We start from the raw sequence: 21,591 nt of genomic DNA, 5'->3' as shown, positions 1-21,591 counted from the left end.
ACCAGGCAAATGCAGTTTAGAAAAGGTAACACATGCCTACATAATAAAAACCATATGTTGGAGAAATATGCAGTTGTCTTCAGTTAATTTTTTAATTTTAAATGATTTGCTAGTTGACATATTTTATTTTCCTAACTAAACTACAACTTCTTGAGGGGTAGAGACTGTTCTTTCTTTTGTCTCCCTTCCCTCCCTTCTCTCTCTTCTTTAATTTATTGTGATATAATTTTAGACTTATGGAAAAGTTTTAAGAAGAGTACAAACAACTCCCATATTCCCTGTACCTAGATTCACCTATTATTTACATTTTGCCTAATTATCATGCCTCTCTCATTATCTGGGGCTTCCCTGTAGTTCAAAGAGTATCATATCTACACACACACACACACACAAACACGTTTTTTAATGAGCCAGTTAAGAGTAAGTTGCAGGCATTATGCCTCTTTATGGTTAAATATGTTTCCTAGGAACAAAGATATTCTCATATAATATCAGGACTATTATCAAAATCAGGAAATGTAACATTGGGAGTTACAGTACCATGATCTAATCTACAATTCATAATCAAATTTTGTCAATTATCCCAATTTTGTCCTTTGTAGCAATGTTTATATATATAATGTGACTTTTCTAGGTCCAGGATCCAGCTGCAGGATCAAACATTGCATTTAGTCGTGTTGTCTCTGTGGGGCGGCGGGGGAAGGTGAAAGTGTTAGTTGCTCAGTCTCGTCGGACTGTTTGCCACCCCATAGACTGTAGCCTGCCAGGCCCCTCTGTCCATGGGATTTCCCAGGCAAGAATGCTGGAGTAGGTAGCCATTCTCTACTTTGGGAGATCTTCCTGACCGAGGGATCGAACCCAAGTCTCCTGCTTTGCAGGTAGATTCTCTACTGTCTGAGCCACCAGGGAAGCCCTTTCCTTTAATCTGGAATGTATCCTCAGCTATTCTTTGTGCTCTTCATGTTAACAGTTTTGAAAACTACAGGCCAGTTATTTTATAAAATGTCTCAGGATTAATTTAGGTAATGAATTTTTGTCAGGAATGCTACAAAATGAATATGCCTTCAATTGCAGGCAGATTCTTTACTGTCTGAGCTGCCAGGGAAGCCCCTCAGGAAGCATAAGGTTTGCCCCAGAAGTGGTGATGTTAAGTTGATAACTTGGTTACGGCAGCATACCTCCAGTAATTTGTGGGGTGATACTTTGAAAATATATAAATGTCTCATCAAATATTCATCCACTAGTGTTAGCATCTATTGATGATTCTTGCCTGAATCAGTTGTTACTACAGTGGTTGTAACAGTGATCGTCTGTTGTTTCTTCTGTGTTAATTAGTTGGCATTTTACTGTAAGGAAAACTTTCTTGCCTATTGTTTATTTATATCAAACTAGATATAAAGACTCAGAGAAGGCAATGGCACCCCACTCCAGTACTCTTGCCTGGAAAATCCCATGGACGGAGGAGCCTGGTAGGCTGCAGTCCGTGGGGTCGCTAAGAGTCAGACACGACTGAGCGACTTCACTCTCACTTTCCACTTTCATGCACTGGGGAAGGAAATGGCAACCCACTCCAGTGTTCTTGCCTGGAGAATCCCAGGGACTTGGGAGCCTGGTGGGCTGTCGTCTTTGGGGTCGCACAGAGTCGGACATGACTGAAGCGACTTAGCAGTAGTAGCAGCAGCAGATATAAAGACTAGAGGTATCTTCAAGAAAATTACAGATACCGAGAGGACATTTCATGCAAAGATGAGCACAATTAAGGACAGAAACAGTATGGACCTAACAGATGCAGAAGATATCAAGAAGAGGTGGCAAGAATACACAAAACTATATAAAAAAAGATCTTAATGACCCAGATAACCACAGTGGTGTGATCACTTACCTAGAACCAGACATCCTGGAGTGCGAAGTCAAGTGGGCCTTAGGAAGCATCACTACTAGTAGAGGTGATGGAATTCCAGTTGAGCTATTTCAAATCCTAAAAGATGGAGTGGAGGTGATGGAATTTGAGCTGAGCTATTTCAAATCCTAAAAGATGATGCTGTTAAAGTGTTGCACTCAACATGCCAGCAAATTTGGAAAACTCAGCAGTGGCCACAGGACTGGAAAAGGTCAGTTTTCATTCCAATCCCAAAGAAAGGCAATGCCAAAGAATGTTCAAACTACCACATAATTGCACTCATCTCACATGCTAGCAAAGTAATACTCAAAATTCTCTAAGTAAGGCTTCAACAGTATGTGAACTGAGAACTTCCAGATATTCAAGCTGGATTTAGAAAAGAGATCAAATTGCCAACATCCGTTGGATCATCAAAAAAGCAAGAGAGTTCCAGAAAAACATCTACTTCTTCTTCATTGACTACGCCAAAACCTTTGACTGTGTGGATCACAACAAACTGTGGAAAATGCTTAAAGAGATGGGAATACCAGACTACCTTACCTGATTCCTGAGAACTCTGTATGCAGGTCAAGAAACAACAATTAGAACCGTACATGGAACAATGGACTGGTTCCAAATAGGGAAAGGAGTACGTCAAGGCTGTATATTGTCACCCGGCTTATTTAACTTATATGCAGAGTACATCATGCGAAATGTTGGGCTGTAAGAAGCACAAGCTGGAATCAAGATTGCCGGGAGAAATATCAAGAACCTCAGATATGCAGATAACACCACCCTTATGGCAGAAAGTGAAGAGGAACTAAAGAGCCTCTTGATGAAAGTGAAAGAGGAGAGTGAAAAAGCTGGCTTAAAGCTCAACATTCAGAAAATTAAGATCATGGCATCCCGTCCCATCACTTCATGGCAAACAGATGAGAAAACGGTGGAAACAGTGAGAGACTTTCTTTTAGGGGGCTCCAAAATCACTGCAGATGGTGACAGCAGCCATGGAATTAAAAGATGCTTGCTCCTTGGAAGGAAAGCTGTGACCAACCTAGACAGCATATTGAAAAGCAGAGACCTTACTTTGCTGACAAGGGTCCATCTAGTCAAAGCTATAGTTTTTCCGGTAGTCATGTGTGGATGTGAGAGTTGGACCATAAAGAAAGCTGAGTGCTGAAGAATTGATGCTTTTGAACTGTGGTGTTGGAGAAGACTCTTGAGAGTCCCTTGGACTGCAAGGAGATCCAACCAGTCAATCCTAAAGGAAGAAAGTCCTAAATATTCATTGGAAGGACTGATGCTGAAGCTGAACCTCCAATACTTGGGCCACCTGCTGCAAAGAACTGACTCATTGGAAAAGACCCTGATTCTGGCAAAGATTGAAGGCAGGAGGAGAAGGGGACAACAGAGGATAAGATGGTTGGATGGTATCACTGAGTCGATGGACATGAGTTTGAGCAAGCTCCACGAGTTGGTGATGGACAGGGAAGCCTGGTGTGCTGCAGCCCATGGGGTTGCAAAGAGTCAGACATAACTGATATCAGTGTTGATTTGTGGATTCTTGTTTTAATCAGTAGGTTATACTTTGTGTCATAATTTATTTTGATCTTAAATGATCCCAGAATAGGCCCCTTCTGGCTGGCTCTTGTGTCCTTATGACATGTCCCCATCTTTATTGAACATTTTCTGGCACAGTATTCTAGGGCCTCATCCTGTTATTTTCTCTAGAATCATTGTTCTAAGGATCTCTGATTACTTTTTGGGTAGAATATGTAACCCCAAACTGGGATCTAGATATTCTAATTGCTACTCGAGTGTTATTGCTATGAGGCCTTTTCAGTGGACATATCTGTAAACACACCTATACATAATATCTATTTCTAGCCTTCCCTTTTCCTCTATCTGTTGAAAACCTTGAGTTCATACTGATGATTCAAAATCCAATCCAAATGGCTTCTGTGCTACAGGCTACAGGTGTCTAGCATTCTCTGTCTCCCAAAGTATGGGGTTCCTTCAGGGGCTGTATTTCCTGCTCTGCATTTGGCTGTCTTATAGGAGAATAGGACAAAAGTGGAAAAAAATAGTAGTCAACCACCACCCTAATAAGGCTTTCAATAATTTCAAGACAATTTCTCCTACCCAAGAGAGTAGTAAAGTTGTAGCCTCTGTTTCAGTTGAATCTGGAGAGTGCATTAACAGTATCAGCCATCCCAAAGAAATAACTGTGGGCTTCCCTGGTGGCTCAGATGGTAAAGAATCTGCCTGCAACCCAGGAGACCTGAGGTCAAGCCCTGGGTTGGGAAGATCTCCTGGAGTAGGGAATGGCTATCCACTTCAGTATTCTTGCCTGTGAAATCCCAATGACAGATGTGCCTGGTGGGCTACAGTTCATGGGGTCACAAAGAGTCAGACACAACTGAACAACTAACACTCACCTCCAAAGATAACCTTAGACCCATGTAGTATAGCAGGAAAGGTCCCAAGTGTGGAGCAAAATGAGTAAGATGAACATCTCTGGATGCAGCTGTGGAAGCCACATAAACACACACAGACACACACACACATATGTATATATACACACGCACTTGTACACGATACTGGTTTCATAGGACTGGTGTAACAAATCACCACACGCTTGGCGGCTTAAAAAACAACAAATTAATTTTCTCACAGTTTCTGAAATAAACTTGAAAATATAAACATAAGAAATTTACACTTATTATTTTTTGTTTTCAGTTTTTTGTTTTTCAGTTGCTCTGTGATTTCAGATTATGGTTTGTGGTATATGTGTAATAAGTAATTATAAAACTGATCATTAAAACATCTTATTTCTGAGTATGTTAGGAGTTTCTTGTAGAGCATTGGGCTAAGATTGTTTTTTCCACTTAGATAAGCAGTTCCTGTTTGGGATTTAGTAGCTTAAGATATGCTAATCCAGTGTAAATAAAATCATGAATATGGTTCATCCTGTTCAAAGAATTCCTTTACTAGGGATTGTATTTAAGTAAATAAAACATCATATTAACAAAATTGGCTTTGATTTGACTTTTAGCTCTTAGGCATTCTAACCTCTATCAGCTGTAAAAGAGCTCTTGTTTATTTTTAATGCTGCTTTATATGATCTTTCAAGGCTATGGTTTTTCCTGTGGTCATGTATGGATGTGAGAGTTGGACTGTGAAGAAGGCTGAGCACCGAAGAATTGATGCTTTTGAACTGTGGTGTTGGAGAAGACTCTTGAGAGTCCCTTGGACTGCAAGGAGATCCAACCAGTCCATTCTGAAGGAGATCAGCCGTGGGATTTCTTTGGAAGGAGTGATGCTAAAGCTGAAACTCCAGTACTTTGGCCACCTCAGGCAAAGAGTTGACTCATTGGAAAAGACTCTGATACTGGGAGGGATTGGGGGCAAGAGGAGAAGGGGACGACAGAGGATGAGATGGCTGGATGGCATCACTGACTCTATAGATGTGAGTCTGAGTGAACTCCGGGAGTTGGTGATGGACAGGGAGGCCTGGCGTGCTGCGATTCATGGGGTCGCAAAGAGTCGGACACGACTGAGCGACTGATCTGATCTGATCTGATATGATCTTTGGTTACCTCACAGTTAACGTACATGATAATGAAGAGGATGTGTTAGGTACATCCTGGGTTGTCAAAAAACAGAAACAGAAATAGAGAAGGCATATAGGCATGTGAGTCACCACCATTAGTATATCTCTTTCCTCTGGATAAGGAGGGGTTCACAGTGGCTGGCCCAAGAATAGTACACCTCTGTATTTTTTAGGGAGTTCAATTCCATGTAGAAACTTTACAAAACTTAGTACCAGGTGTCAGCTCATTCCCAGAGTCAGGCCATGCAAGTTCCCCCATGGACAGTTTGTCTACTGGGCGTGCTCCTGCAGAAGCCTTTGGATAATACAGCACTCTGCTTCTTTCTCAGTCTCTTTCAACTCTTAGGAAACCATAGCTTTCTTTATGCACAGGCCTACAAAAGGAACTTTGTTCTTAGAGAATTTGTTAATGAAGATACCTCTGTGTTTACCACCTTTCCCATAGTTAAGGTTATCATTCTCCGAAGTCATGGAACATATTTTCTGCTTTCTTTGTATCTTGCATAATACTATTTGTAGGCAAGGTATTTTGTGGCTCAGTCGATAAAGAATCTGCCTGCAATGCAGGAGACCCACCTGAGTGCAGGAGACCCAGGTTTGATCCTTGGGTCAGGAAGATCCCCTGGAGAAGGAAATGGCAACGCACTCCAGTATTCTTGCCTGGGAAATCCCATGGACAGAGGAGCATGACGGACTACGGTCCATGGCATCATAAATGTAGGACATGGCTTAGCAACTAAACCACCACCATTTTGAACTTGAGTGTTTTCTGTTGAGGGGTACTAACCTCCAGAGAAAATTTAAGTGATTGAATATACAGAAAGGAACTTCTGATTTAAAAAAAAAAAAAACTCATCAGATTTATAAATTAATAACATGAATAAAGTAATGTTTACTTGAGAAAAGGCTCACACTGGAAGATGATCCTCAAAAAAAGAACCTAGTGTGTGCATAGAGCATGCTGCTACTGCTGCTAAGTCGCTTCAGTCGTGTCCGACTCTGTGCGACCCCATAGATGGCAGCCCACCAGGCTCCCCCGTCCTTGGGATTCTCCAGGCAAGAACACTGGAGTGGGTTGCCAGTTCCTTCTCCAATGTATGAATCTGAAAAGTGAAAGTGAAGTTGCTCAGTTGTGTCCAACTCTTAGCGACCTCATGGACTGCAGCCTACTAGGCTCCTCCGTCCATGGGATTTTCTAGGCAAGAGTACTGGAGTGGGGTGCTATTGCCTTCTCCATATGCTCTTCTTCATAGAGCATAGATATATAAATTAAGAAACTATACCAAGCATGGGAAATTTAGAATTTTGGGGAAAATCAGTTTAGGTTCTCTCTTTCACATTTTGTCTGAAACTAAGCTACCCATGTGAAAATGTAGTAACTGCATTAAAGAATGAATAGCAAAATAAAACAAAATTTATATAAACATTTATCTGGCTTCTGGGTGGAGAAGAATTTACTGAACAAAAGAGTGTAAGAATGTTTTCATTACATTTAATAACTTGAAAAAGTTTAGTAGTGCGTTAAAAAAGTCCAACAAAGTTAAAAGGTAAAACCTGAGGAAAATGTTGCTCTACACACATGTTTAATATCTTGACTCTGTAAAGAGCTCATGTAAACTCAATTGGTTTATTATTTTCTCCTTTTCTACCAGCCTTGCCTTTATACTGTTTTCAATTGGTTTATTAAGTTCTCAGTTCCCATTTGGGCAGTTTGCACATGCTACTGTGTAGTTCACAACAGAACTGAGTTTTAGGTCCAGAGAGAAACATCCCTTTTGGTGCCTTATTCTTTTTTTTTTTTTTTTTTTTTTTGGTGCCTTATTCCAATGAGTTAGTTCATAGCCCTCTATCCCCCACAGTTCTCACTTCATTTTACATTTTGTTGTGTCCTATTTCTCTCCTTTTCCTTCTCGGCTCTGACTTCCTCCCTCCTTTTGATGGGTTCTCTTCCTCTTTTTTTTTGCCTTACTAAATTTAACAGAGCTTTTTTCCTTATTGTTTCTTTTGTCTGATGTAGGTTTCCTTCCTCTTGCCTTTATTTTGCAAGAGTTGTATCTTACACAGTTGGGGGCACTCCTTGAACCTGGAAGTCTTCACAGCCCCTCTTCTCTGGTGCCTGTTTTTCTTTAGAATTATTTATCAAATTAAAGCAGCATAGGTGGTGTTTTCAAAACTGTTTTTGTGTTCGAGCTATTGAAACCTAACTGGACATAAAGAACTGAAATTCTAAATAATTCTGAGAAGAAGCATGGAACTTGCTTCTTCCATGGAGGAGGAGTAATTGGGTTGTGTTACATTTCTTAGGAGATTGTGGTGCTGCTTAGTTTCTTTATGGTCTTCGCGAGTGCTTATTTAGAGTGTTCTGCCTTTAACCAAATTGTGGTCATGCAAAACTGCATTGCTTTTGTCTGGGAAGTCCTCCCAGTAGTTATGACATACTCTTGCAGTTCTCAGACTTTTGTGGGTATAAGCAAAGCCCTGCGGGAATTGTTAAAAATATTCCACTCTTGGAAATTACTAGTCAATAGACCTTTGGCAGGCCATTTAAAAGCTGACTTTAAGAAGAAGCACCCTAGGTAATTTTCATGCAGGTCATCAGCAGACCACACCTGGAAAAACATTGCTGTGTGGCATCAAGTCCAAACTTTGATGTGGCTTTTAATGTTGCCCCACCTGCTCTCCAGCCCTATTTTCCATGGGTCTACAGCACACATCCTATGCTCCAGAAATGTTAAGCCATTTAGAGTTTAGAATTTAAAGATAAATTAGATAGAAATTAGTCTTGAGACTAATTTCTTACACAAGTCACATACTTAGAGTGGCAAGAAAAATACATGGTATATAGCTAGGGTGCCACTCCAAGTATGTGACTTGTGTAAGCTGTACTTCCTCTCAAGACTAATTTCTATCTAATTTCTCTTTAAACTCTAAATTTCTCTCTAAATTGTCTCTAAACATCTCTCTAATGTCCAGAGTGGCCTTCTAATGGTCTTTCACTTTTCTAATAACACTTATACAGGTACCGTGTTCCCTTGGCCACTAGTTCTCCCCTTACCTCCTTCATGTCTGTGTTTAGTTCTTCCTAGTTGCCTTCTGGAGGGAGAGAAAAAAAAATAGGCTTGGCTTTCAAGGTCTTGTATGACCTGGTCCTTCCTTAGTCCTTGACTTTTAAATCTCAGGACTCTTCCCTCTTGTTTTACTTGATGGTCTCACAAAAACAGACCGTCTTCTTTGCTTTTTATAATTTGCCCTACCTGGAATATGTTTATTCAAGTCCTTAAGCTCTATTCTAAGCCCACCTTCTTGATAAAGATCATCATTCCATCTTGCTGAGGAAATCGAATAGTAAACCAAAATGTCTTCCAAGAATAAGGTTAATAGGGAAATTATGCTTGAATAATTAACTTCATGGAAAACTTAGTGGGAATAATATAATATTGTTCATACTAAAGCATACTAAATGGATAGATTCATTATGTTTAGTGGAGCCTTACTATGTGTATTACACATTTTAACCTGTAGTAATTGAAGCACAGTTATTCACTGTTATCTGTGAAATGAAACCAACTAGCATATAAACTATGATGTATCATTCCCCCTTATTCCTATTTTCACTTCATGAATAAACTAGTTTAAAATATAGTTAAATTATTATTAGCTTTAAACTGTTATTTTCTGTAACAAACATATGGTTTTGAAATAATACTCAAGCTAACTAAACTTTCTAATGCCCGGGTCCTAATTTCCTCATTTTTGCCAGTTGGATGTTTGCCAGGCATCTCTCAATCTGACTTCAAAACAGAATCCGCACCTTTCCTTCCCTCAACCTGCTCCAAGGAACACCAGCGGGCAGGAAAGTGTCGCTGGAGGAGAGAGTGGGAAGAGTGGTCAATGAGGTCCCTGAAGACCAGGACCACTCGAGGCCTTCTTGATTTGTAGCAGCTCTGAGTTGTGTTCTGTGTTCAGTACGTCTGCACTTTGGAAGAGTAAACCTTTTCCTTTGTGGCAGGGTATGTTTGTTCCTTAAGGACATAGTTTCCATCAGATGTAATGGAGTGGGGAATTTGAGTGAAACTTTAATGTTCCTCCTAAAGTACCTAATTTAATAGAGTAATTTAATAGTATTTGTTCTAGTATGTATTATAGTTTCCTTGGGCCTATTTCCACATCATTAAGGAAAAACATCACATTAGAAGCTATCCATTTAAATCCTAATCATTTTTAAAATAAAATTAATGAGTTTTTTCTTTCTTTTTTTTTAATTTCCCTTTTTGTTTGGAGGGAGAGTTGACTGTTGTATAATTTAATTTGCATTTTCTTCTGTCATCATTTCTAGTAGGGGCATCATATCATGTTGGGAAAATTCAGGTTTGGAATTGTGATTTAATTGGAGACAGGATTGATCCATAGTAAAGAATGAATCGCCTTACCAGATTTGCTGACTTTGGACACTGCAGAGCCTGTAAACTTTCTGGGGGCTCCTGATTTGTTGTGTATAGTAAATAGAAACAATTCCGTATTGGGGGTAGAAGAATAAGGATTAACATCACCTTCCAGGGAATGGAGAGTGCTGTTTTAGAGTGTAGATCCTTTAAGAAATGTTCAGTTCAGTCGCTCAGTTGTGTCCGACTCTTTGCGACCCCGTGAATTGCAGCACACCAGGCATCCCTGTCCATCACCAGTTCCCAGAGTTCATCCAAACTCATGTGCCTCAAGTCGGTGATGCCATCCAGCCATCTCATCCTCTGTTGTCCCCTTCTCCTCCTGCCCCCAATCCCTCCCAGCATCAGAGTCTTTTCCATTGAGTCAACTCTTGGCATGAGGTGGCCAAAGTGTTGGAGTTTCAGCTTCAATATCAGTCCTTCCAGTGAACACCCAGGACTGATCTTCTTTAGGATGGACTGGCTGGATGTCCTTGCAGCCCAAAGGACTCTCAAGAGCCTTCTCCAACACCACAGTCCAAAAGCATCAATTCTTTGGCTCTCAGCTTTCTTCACAGTCCAACTCTCACATCCATACATGACCACTGGAAAAACCATAGCCTTGACTAGACGGACCTTTGTTGGCAAAGTAATGTCTCTGCTTTTGAATATGCTATCTAGGTTGGACATAACTTTCCTTCCAAGGAGTAAGCGTCTTTTAATTTCATGGCTGCAGTCACCATCTGCAGTGATTTTGGAGCCCAAAAAATACAGTCTGACACTGTTTCCACTGTTTCTCCATCTATTTCCCATTAAGTGATGGGACTGGATGCCATGATCTTCGTTTTCTGAATGTTGAGTTTTAAGCCAAATTTTTTACTCTCCTGTTTCACTTTTCATCAAGAGGCTCTTTAGTTCCTCTTCACTTTCTGCCATAAGGGTGGTGTCATCTGCATATCTGAGGTTATTGATATTTCTCCTGGCAATCTTGATTCCAGAAATGTAGTAGGACCTAAATTTTTATGGAGAAGTATCTGAATAAAATGTAAAGTTCATTTAGATAAAATAACCCATGTGGTGACAGAAATTCAAGAAAAGGACAAAATTAGCAAAAGTTACATAAATGGTAAAAGTCTAATCGTTTTTTCAAATTTTTCATTTATTTCATGACTCTGTCATTGTTCCTTAAGTCATATGTTCCTTGAGTCAGTAGTTGTCTAGATAAAAATAAAACTATTAAAATATTTAAAGAAAAATTTTAAAGTCCAAATAATTACTGGGTTTGAATAATAATAAAAAACTCACAAAACACACCAAACTTTGGTGTGAAGAATTCTATTTGGATCCATGATAATTTAAAATACTCATATTCATTTTGAATTGTTTTGTGTTGCACTATAAAATTATATTCCTGATGTTTCATTTTTCCAGTGTAGTATCTTCTTTTTGGACATTTACAGTGTGTGCTCAGAGGGAAGTGCAAGCATAAGTGTTTATTATATTAAAGCAGAATTCCTCCTCGAATATCTTTGCTTTTGGGTTATTCCAGTGTGTTTAGTTTTGAAGATTACAGAGGAAAGGGAAGTTGACTGTTAGATTTCAAGTTCTGTTGCTTGTTGGCCCTCATTAGGAAAACCGAGTATTACTGCTCTTTGATGTTCTCAAACTAGCATTATTTGAGTAATTAAGTCAGCCTGATCAGATGAGCTTTTTCTTTGCACTTTTTTGTTTTTCATAAGTAGCTAACTTAATGAAATATAATAACAGGTTTCTATTGAGATTGATCTGCAAATAATTCAACACTAAATAAAAACCTTAGAAATAGTATTAATACAAGTTAACTATAAAAACCAAATCTCTTTAAGAGCCACAAGTATGCCTTTGAGAATTAGTTGATTCATGTTCCATTTGTCAAGGTAGAATGCCCTGAAATAAACATTCTTACAGTAGTGAAATTAAGAAATGAGAATTTCTTAATTGGTTAAGTGGAATATCTGATTTTCAACATCATTAGAGCTAAATTCAGTTTTGATTTTGCAACAGTATTTGCTTGACCATTTCTATAAAATTTTATATAATAAAATCAGGTTTAAAGTTTAACTTCATGGTGTCTAATTATATAGTTAAATTCCTTATGTATCTCATAACTACATATAAGGATGACAGGTAATTTTGTGGATTGCTGCTTTGGAAGTATAAGATGTATACAAATTCTTATTCTGGATTAAGGATATCTTTACTCTGAAAAATTGTTCAAGCTAGCTGACAGGTTATATTCTGAATATTGCCCAGATCCACTGGAACAAAATGTGTGTCTTTGTAAATGTGAGTCAAGAGTATGGCATGTACAATGAAGATATTCATTATGTCTCTAGAAAGTTAATAGGTATTGCTCCAAATAGAAGGAAAAGATAATGTGGTCAAGTAAATTTGGGATATGTTGATTTAAAAAAAAAGCTTAAGTGTTACTGAAGATTTCTTAGAGCCTTTAATAATGAAATATTTTATATTAATCAGATTAATCTTAAAGAATTTTAAGTATCTGGTCAGTCATTGATCTTTGTTTTATATAACTTTTTCTCCCTTCACAAAATAATATGCAAATTCCATGTCAGATACCATTTTATTAATGGGAAAAAAGAAAATATCTCTTCTTTCAGGGGACTTAAATATGAAAAGTCACCACATGTAGGAAATTTTGTATATGAATTTAATGTATTCAATTCTAATTTTCTGACGTTTTCTATTTGAGTTTTAGTTCCTTGAATTTTTAAATGGTTAGAAAGGAAGGATAAGATGGAAGAACAAATTCAACAAACTGAACTATTAATAGATTCAAGATTTTGCATTGTCTTTTCTGTGAAATGCTTTTTGGGTGAGATACTTATTTGAATGGATTTTTACAGAATAAGTAAGATAATAACTTACTAAAGTCTTCTGAAATTATTTTTCTGTGCTATTTGGTGTGTTGCAAGATCTATTAGTGGAGAGAACTGTACTACCGTAATATCCTCTGATTAATGGGAGTGATTTGTGATTTAAAAATCATTACTTCTGACTCAGTTCAGTCACTCAGTCATGTCTGACTCGTTTTCGACCCCATGAACCGCAGCACGCCAGGCCTCCCTGTCCATCACCAACTCCCGGAGTCCACCCAAACCCATGTCCATTGAGTTGGTGATGCCATCCAACCATCTCATCCTCTGTCGTCCCCTTCTCCTCCTGCCCTCAGTCTTTCCCAGCATCAGGGTCTTTTCCAATGAGTCAGCTCTTTGCATCAGGTGGCCAAAGTATTATCTGATAGTTTGTTTTCCTAAAAATTTGAGACTTAATTGCTCATTTCTACTCATTTGTCAACCTTATCTACATTTATGACTTCCAGTTTCCTTTTATAATATAGTCTTTGGTTTTCAAGGTTTGAATATATATGAGAACATAAAGTGCATGATTTTTCAAGTTTATCATATAATTGTTCGTTATACACATATCTGTATTTCAGATGGAGCAGCTGTCGGATGAAGAAATTGACCATGGTGCTGAAGAAGACAGTGACAAGGAAGATCAGGACCTAGACAAAATGTTTGGAGCCTGGCTAGGGGAGCTAGACAAACTCACTCAGGTTAGAAACAGTGCTTGAAAAACTGGTTGAGAATTTTAAGTCATCACTATGTGTTCAAATTTTACTGTGTAGACCTCAGGATATGAACACAGGTTATGTTTTAAAATACTGCTATAAAGAGAAAATGTCCAAAACATTAACAAGTAAATGAATAGTAACTCTAGGTACACAAGATACTCTCTTCTGTGGTTAGTTTAAGGAGGTTTTTTTTTTTAATGCTTTTGACAGAAGTTCTGTGTATCTAGAGGGATTTCTAAAATCTGTTTTATAAATTGAGTTGCTGGCTAAAAAGTTTTAAAGCCTAAAATGTAAAAATCTAAATTTTAGCAAATCCTATTTCGTAACAGTGGAGTGAACACATTTTACAACATAAATGGTATCCTCACATGCAGATATTTTCTATTACATGATCCCAGAATACTGACGAAGTTTCATCCCTGGCTTTATTTTAAAACAGCGGCAAAGTTTTTTCATTTTCTTTTATTGGATCTTTGTTTTTGTTTTTTAAAGAATTATTTTGTCCTCTAAACAATATCACTTTTTAGAATAAAAGCAAATACTATTACTACCCTGGTTAATACATTATATTCAATATATATGAAGATAGTTAATTAACAGTATTAAACAACTTTTTTTTTTTTTTTTAAACAACTTTAACTTTATGATGGGTTTCCCAGGTGGCTCAGTGGTAAAGAATCCACCTGACAATGCAGGACACACAGGAGATGCAGCAGGAGATGTAGGTTTGATCCCTGAGTTGGGAAGATCCCCTGGAGTAAAAAATGGCAGCCTGCTCCAGTACTCTTGCCTGGAAAACCCCATGGACAGAGGAGCCTGGCAGGCTGTAGTCCATAGGGTCACAAAGTCAGCATGAACAAGCATGCACACAACTTTACAACAATGAAAACATTAGAACAAGACTTATTTCATTCACCCTTAACTAATATCTCTGGGAAGAACTTTTGTTTAAATTGCTTAAGTACGAAATTCGTTAACCAGTAGCAGAGTAGATGGTAAAGTGGAAACTTAAAGTACCAGTTTTTTTCTGTATCTCTTTCCATATCATTCTGGAATTGAAACTGAGAAACTGTTCATGTAATTCTTGTTAGATCATTTTGAAAGGCAGACATGTTTGTGACCATAACCTGTTAATGATGAGTTTTGAGAAGAACGCTTTCACTCTTACTAGGGCTGCTCTGGTAGCTTGGCTGGTAAAGAATCCTCCTGCAATGCAGGAGATCCCAGTTTGATTCCTGGGTCAGGAAGATCCCCTGGAGAAAGGATTGGCTACCCACCCTAGTATTCTTGGGCTTCCCTGGTGGCTCAGATGGCAGAGAATCCACCTGCAATACTGGAGACCTGGGTTTGATCCCTGGGTTGGGAAGATCCCCTGGAGAAGAGCATGGCAACCCACTCCAGTGTTCTTGCCGGAGAATTCCGTGGACAGAGGAGCCTGGTGGGCTACAGTCCGTGGGGTTGCCAAGAGTCGGACACAACGGACGACTAAGCACAACCAGCACAGCACAGGATTTCATAAGGTCATTCTCTTCATCTCTAGTCAGGAGAAATAACATTTGTGGTGATAAAGCTCTTTTCTTCTGTAGTTACCAAACCCAATTTTAGTTTAATTCTTAATTTTTTAAAAAAAAAGCGGTGATTTTGGCATAGAGATGATGACTAGGCTGTGCAGTTCTGTGCTGAGGAAGTAAAGGAGCGGAAATAGAAAATAATAATGAAGGAAAGTATGTGAGAGCCAGTTGTCGTGGGTGGGGTTTCCATTTTGTTTGTTTGTTTGTTTTTGGCTATGCTGCACAGCTGGCAGGATCTTGGTTCCCTGATCAGGGATTGAACCTGGGCCACAGCAGTGAAAGCCTGGAATCCTAACACTAGGCACCCAGGGAACTCCCAGGGGTTTCCTTGACTGTGTGTTTTATTGTCCATCCTTGGGGAGAGGCCAAAAAAGAGGAAAGACAGGCAGATACAAGCCTAGCTACTCTAGGTGGAGTAGACTTGATGCTGCTCCACTATAGGTAACCTTTCTACTGAATACAGGAAAATCTTATGTATATTTGTATAAACCTTCTGTATATTTTAAATCCCCTGACATACACATGTAAGAGCCATTCATCAAAAAAAGCTGGGTCCTAAATTAATGCTTTGACCATCCTTTTTTATGTATGAAGCTGTCTTACAGAGAAAACAGGTTAAAACTGTTGGAGAATATTGCTCCCTGCTGTGCGTGCATGCTAAGTCACTTCAGTCATTGCAACTCCATGGACTTTAGCCTGCCAGGCTCCTCTGTCCACGGAATTCTCCAGGACGAATACTTGAGTGGGTTGCCATTTCCTCCTCCAGGGTGTCTTCCTGACCCAGGGATCGAACCTGTGTCTCTTATATCTCCTACATTGTCTTTGTCAGGCAGGTTCTTTACCACTAGTGTCACCTGGGAAGCCCCATCCCTCACTGCTAGTAAGTTACTTTTTAACACTTTGGAAATTTTCAAAAAAATATTTTACTAAGTTAGTGGCTAAAACTTCAGAATTGATTATTTTAGTTCACCACAGTCATCCATGCACCTGTATCATACAATGTTAATGGTTTTTCAACTTTATATTAAATAATTTTTAAGTTTCTAGTGGTTGTTGAATCTTCTGAAATTGCTTGTAAAATTTTGTATGTATTTGCATTTTTCTGCAAGAAGTTTCATGGCTTTTATCATATTCTCAATGACATCCACTCCAAACCCAATTCCACCACCACTGAAAAAATAAAAAAGGTTAAAAAAAACCACTCCACTAAAGTACCCATTTCTTGGCATCAAGGAATATTTCCTATCATTTCCCTTTCTGCTCCAGCACCACGGACACAGCAGATAATTATAATAAGCATTTGTTTATTTGAACTGATAAATAGATTGACTTTTAATATGTCCTAAATTATTTTCAGGTTTTACTGAAAACATTACGTACCTATCACTCTTCATTTCCACTGAGAGAAGGAGAATTAGGCCTTAACTTGTAGTGGAAAAATTAGGTTTGAGGTTAAAGAAGAATTTCCTAGCTGTTTCATTAAACTTTGAAATAAAGCACTGAACAGTTGTGGATCTCCTTCAGATGATAGCTTTAAAAACTGGATAGATAATATCTAAATGGATTCAGTTTAAACAAATGAATAAAAAAGATAACACTCTATCTAATTCTGTGATTCTACAAAAAGATTGTTCAACATTTTTTTTTATTTAAAATCTATTTGATAATTAGAGAAATTAAAAATTTGAAAGACTAATCCTGATATTTGCATAGTTAAAAATACACTGAATAACTACTGACCCTTTCCCTGAATTTCTTTGTTGTAACCACCTTATTTTCCTTATTGTAGAAAGGTTGGAGAGAAAAAAAGGGTCATTTAAAGAGGTGGTGAGTTAACTTACAAAACACCCTACCCTAAAGTGTAGAATGTAATTGTAAACTTAGCACAGGCAGTATAGCTGGGTTATAGTTTACACTCACCTTGATAGAACATGAAAAGAACAGGATATTCTCTCATTGTTTGAAGTTACAGCCACTTTCTGTTAAGATCGTGGCTCTCATAATTTTGAGTCCAGAATTGTACCTTATCTTCAGAGTATTTCATTCTAAGAATGTGGTTAAGTTGGACCAAAAACAAATTCCTTTGAGGAAAGAGATAACAAAATTCTCTACGTTATTCCTTTTTATTTCTTATCCTCACATCCCATATTCATGTACCTACCTTATTGTATAGTGAATTTATGTAAAATGAGCTCAGCCACTATACTCGTTGTATTTGGGAAGATATTTACTCTGAATTATGACTGTGTCATGTGCCTTAAGTAAGCATATATCTAAAAATTGAAAAAACTATAACCAAAATTATGTGAAAACCAATTATGCTTTTCCTCAAGGCTAATACTTAGAAGAACCTGGATTTTATTAACTATTACATGACAGTTCACTTAATCATAGAATAAACTTTATTCATCTTTTATTATAATTGAGACCTGAATTTAATATGACTCATTAAACTTTCTTTTTAAAAAGAGTTTGGATTCTGACAAGCCCACGGAACCAATAAAAAGATCTCCTCTTCGCCAGGAAACCAACATGGCCAATTTTTCTTATCGCTTCTCCATATACAACTTGAATGGTAAGATGTAATTGAAAATGAAATGTAAAATAGTATTGTTAAGTTATATAATGTGGAATAATACAACAACAATTCCAAATAGCTCAATATAAAAACTATATATGCATAACAACTGAGTTCTTATATTTCTTGATTTGTGCATTTTATTACTAATTCAGATTATCAGAGAAAAAAACTAACTGGAATATAACTAGTTTCCTAGTTATTAGTAATTGACAAAGTATATCCTCACATGGAATCCTACAACAAACTTAATTGTGTTATTATATTTGCAGTGGGATAAAGTCCAGTGAAATTACTTGTTATTAATTTAAAAATCAGCCCTTCTGGCCTTTATTTAATGAACTATACCTGGTGGAGCTGACATTTCAATCTGTAATATTTTTAGGTCTTAACATTTTTCTTTTTATGCCCTCAGATCTTTAGGTATTAACATCTCTACCAGGGCTATGGTCATATTAACACTTAGAGCCTCTGGTGAAAAATTGCATGAGGGATGTGGTTATAATAGAACAGTATAAAATTTTTCTATTTTTTTTATCTTTCAACTCATAATTTTATTCTCTATTGATTACCACAAATCTTAAAAGATGGGCTCTTTGCTTCTGAAATTTTCTCTTGGAGTTTAAAATGAACAAAAAACTGTTAGAACTGTGGTATTTGATAGGCTTTATGCCCAATAAGGTGATTTTTTTCTTTTTTTTTTTTGCTTTTCCTCCTGCATTTGTTGACTGATTTATAGTAGAATGTGTAAATTCTAATTCACTGTGTTCTGGAAACATTGCAGAAGCTCTGAATCAGGGAGAAACTGTGGATCTGGATGCCCTAATGGCCGATCTTTGCTCAATAGAGCAGGAGCTCAGCAGTATCGGTGCTGGAAATACTAAGCGTCAAATCACAGAAACAAAGGCCACTCAGAAGTTACCCACTAGCCGACATACATCAAAACATGGCACCTTGAAAGGACTGTCTTCTTCGTCCAATAGGATAACTAAACCGTCTCATGCCAACTACTCCCTGGATGACATCACCGCACAGCTAGAACAGGCCTCTTTGAGCATGGATGAGGCTGCTCAGCAGTCTGTGCTAGAAGATACTAAGCCCTTAGTAACTAATCAGCACAGGAGAACAGCGTCAGCGGGCACAGTGAGTGATGCTGAGGTACGCTCTATTAGTAACTCCTCTCGTTCAAGCATCACTTCTGCAACCTCCAGCATGGACTCTTTGGATATTGATAAAGTAGCACGCCCTCAAGAACTGGATTTGACACATCAGGGGCAGCCAATTACTGAGGTAAGTGGATGAAACTTTCTTCCCTGTTATTTTAATATTAAGGAGGCAATGGTATTTTTTCCATCCTGTTCTAATAAACTTTCTTGTTTTTTTCCTACACTTAAAATTTATCAGAAATACCTCTGAGCTAAGTTTTAAAATCAGACTGTAGAAAGAATGTATTACCAGATACAGCAGTGTCACAAAGATGATAAAGAAAAAATTTAGTTTTTTTGGTTATAGTCTTATGACTATTTGAAGTCCTTAAATTAATGTCAGTTGTATCATATTATTAAGAAGCTTGAAATGTGATTTATATTTGATATTTTACAGAATTATGATAGCTATTAAGCTGATAATTGCTTTTTAATATGTTTATTATAAAATGGGCACTTGAGAAAATGGTTCATATCCCCATTATAGTTCTCCTAGATTATAAGTTCTCAGCATTTACTCCATTTTAGTATCAAAGAGTTGATGCAGTGTGGTGGAAAGAACCACTTGACTTGGAGTCAGAAAACTTGGTTCCAAATGTCACTACCCATTGGTCCTAAATGAGTTATTCAGTCTTGTGAACCTAAGTTTCTCATAAGTAAAGTGGAACTAATAGTACATAGTCTGCCTTCTTCATACTGTGGTTCAGAGTGTCAAAAGTGATATAATAGACATGAACAGATTTTAAAAGATGAAGTTTTTCTGATATGGCAGTGAGGATAAGGAATGGATTTGTGATGAAATAAGTTTAGCAAAAGCTGAACTTGATAAAGAAGAATTTTTTTAAATTGAGTTTTGTTCATCAAGGAGAAAGCAATTTTGTTATAAGGTAGCAGCAAGAAAAAAGAAAAGGAATGGGGCAGAATAAAACCAGCCTTCCGTTCAGTTTATGTCTACAATGCTCTCTAATAGAGTAAAATAATTTGTATTAATCAGAACTAAGTTAAAATCTTACAAAACATTGTTTAAGGACTTGTAGAGAATTCAAAATTTGTATCTGTTACATTGATTTAATTTAGTTGGTCAATTTCTATTAGTCACTAACTCTTGGTATCCACTCATTTACCTAGCTTCACTCTGAATTTGAAGATAAATTTGAGTTTTGTTGCTTGTAAAGGAAGTTAGCTAATTATACCGAAGAATAAATCTTTGTTTATTTAATGAGACTTTTCTAAATGGTTTATATTCTGTAGAAAACTGCTTTCTCCATTGTGAAACCTGGACATTATCTTTAGCACCAGCTCCTTAGCATGTATCACTTACATCTATTAGACTTACCTGTTGGGATATGAGTAATATTTTATTAGAGATCTGCTTTCTTGTTTATTCTGTGTTTTGTATGTTCTTTCTTTTCAATCATATTATTTTGAGTTGGGTCAAGAGGCATGGGGGCAGGTTATGAACTAATTAAGAATCTTGGTGTATGTTTCCATCTGTAAAATACATTCCTTATAAAAGTTCCCTCAGTAAAAGCACACTTTTTATAAGTAACAGTTGAAGAGCAAATAAAGTAAAAAGTGAAGTCTTCTCCTAGCAAACACTTCACATGGTATCTAGTGGTATCCATGGGCAAGGATGCCAGTGTACAATGATATAATATTTTAAGATAAGACCTAATGTAAAGTTTGGTGAGTAAGCCAGGAAAAAACAAGGAAAGGAGTTAAAGTTTTTTCCATCAGCCTGTTTTTTTGCCTTGCCAAGATGGGTAGAAAAGTGGTTTAACAAATCTGGAACTTGTTTCAGTATACTTTTTTTCTGGATCTAGTCTGTTCTGATTCAAGACAAAAAAACTGAAGGAGGCTTACTAGATCCCAGCCCCATGTATTAAATTGCCTCCAGACTCAAATACAGTTTTTTAAAAAATACTTTAGTTTTTCATGCATGGAGTTAAAGAGTCATGAAGTTCTAAAGAGACTTGTTACCAAAAAAAAGAAAAAACTGCTGCGCATGGCACACATGCATGCTGTATTCTGCTCCCAGGGGTAAGCGCTTTCTACTCTTTTAGCTGATTCTTGGTGTATTTACCTATCATTAAATCTACAGTTATATTGCTGTATCTTGATTTTTTTTTTTCCTTCAGTTGTTTGTGTTACTAACTGACTTCTCACTCTGGAAAATGAGGATATAGCTAATTAGGATATAGCGCTCCTTAGACAGTTCCCCTCTTTTCTCCCCTCCCCTTCCAATTTATTTTGGTTGGGTAACTATTCAGTGTTTATATTATCATGACCTGTATACTTGCAGTTCACTACTAAACTGTATATACTTTCATTACATTCCCTTTTGGGGACATTACCTTTTGCTTTTCCTGGAATTCTTTAAAATATAAAATAGTTTTTTGTATGCTTATTACTATTTCAACTCTAAACTTTCTCCCAGCTGATTAAATCTTTTATTTGGTTTGAATAAAATTGGTGTTTATTAGTTTCATCTTCTTAAAATTCTTTTTTGTCTTTTGAAATCTTTATTCTAGTATCATCATTCTTAGGTCTTTTCTCTCAGGTGGGTAAGCTGCTCCACGGAAGACTCTTCCAGTCCCCTGCATGGAGGGCATGTACTTTGTGGTCAGGGCTTTACAGCCCTTTGGGAAAGAAGGCATGGAGTATGGAATGGTCCTCATCACGACCTT

The 21,591-nt window shown here is 37.5% G+C and overlaps 1 protein-coding gene across 3 annotated transcripts in view; it reads left to right on the top strand.

Annotated features, from left to right (window-relative positions):
- Positions 1-21,591, top strand: part of RAPH1 (Ras association (RalGDS/AF-6) and pleckstrin homology domains 1) — a 102,922-nt gene that overhangs the window by 28,454 nt on the left and 52,877 nt on the right. For all 3 annotated transcript variants that reach the window (XM_055573183.1, XM_055573184.1, XM_055573185.1), the window contains exons 2-4: positions 13,413-13,532; positions 17,591-17,696; positions 18,484-18,989. In XM_055573183.1, the coding sequence (XP_055429158.1) occupies positions 13,413-13,532; positions 17,591-17,696; positions 18,484-18,989 (732 nt within the window). The remainder of the gene's footprint in view (positions 1-13,412; positions 13,533-17,590; positions 17,697-18,483; positions 18,990-21,591) is intronic.

This window comes from Bubalus kerabau, chromosome 3 (genome assembly GCF_029407905.1).
Source record: "Bubalus kerabau isolate K-KA32 ecotype Philippines breed swamp buffalo chromosome 3, PCC_UOA_SB_1v2, whole genome shotgun sequence".
Classification (NCBI taxonomy): Eukaryota; Metazoa; Chordata; class Mammalia; order Artiodactyla; family Bovidae; genus Bubalus; species Bubalus kerabau.
The sequence above is the reverse complement of the archived record's forward strand: the minus strand, read 5'-3'. Positions and strand labels throughout refer to the sequence as shown.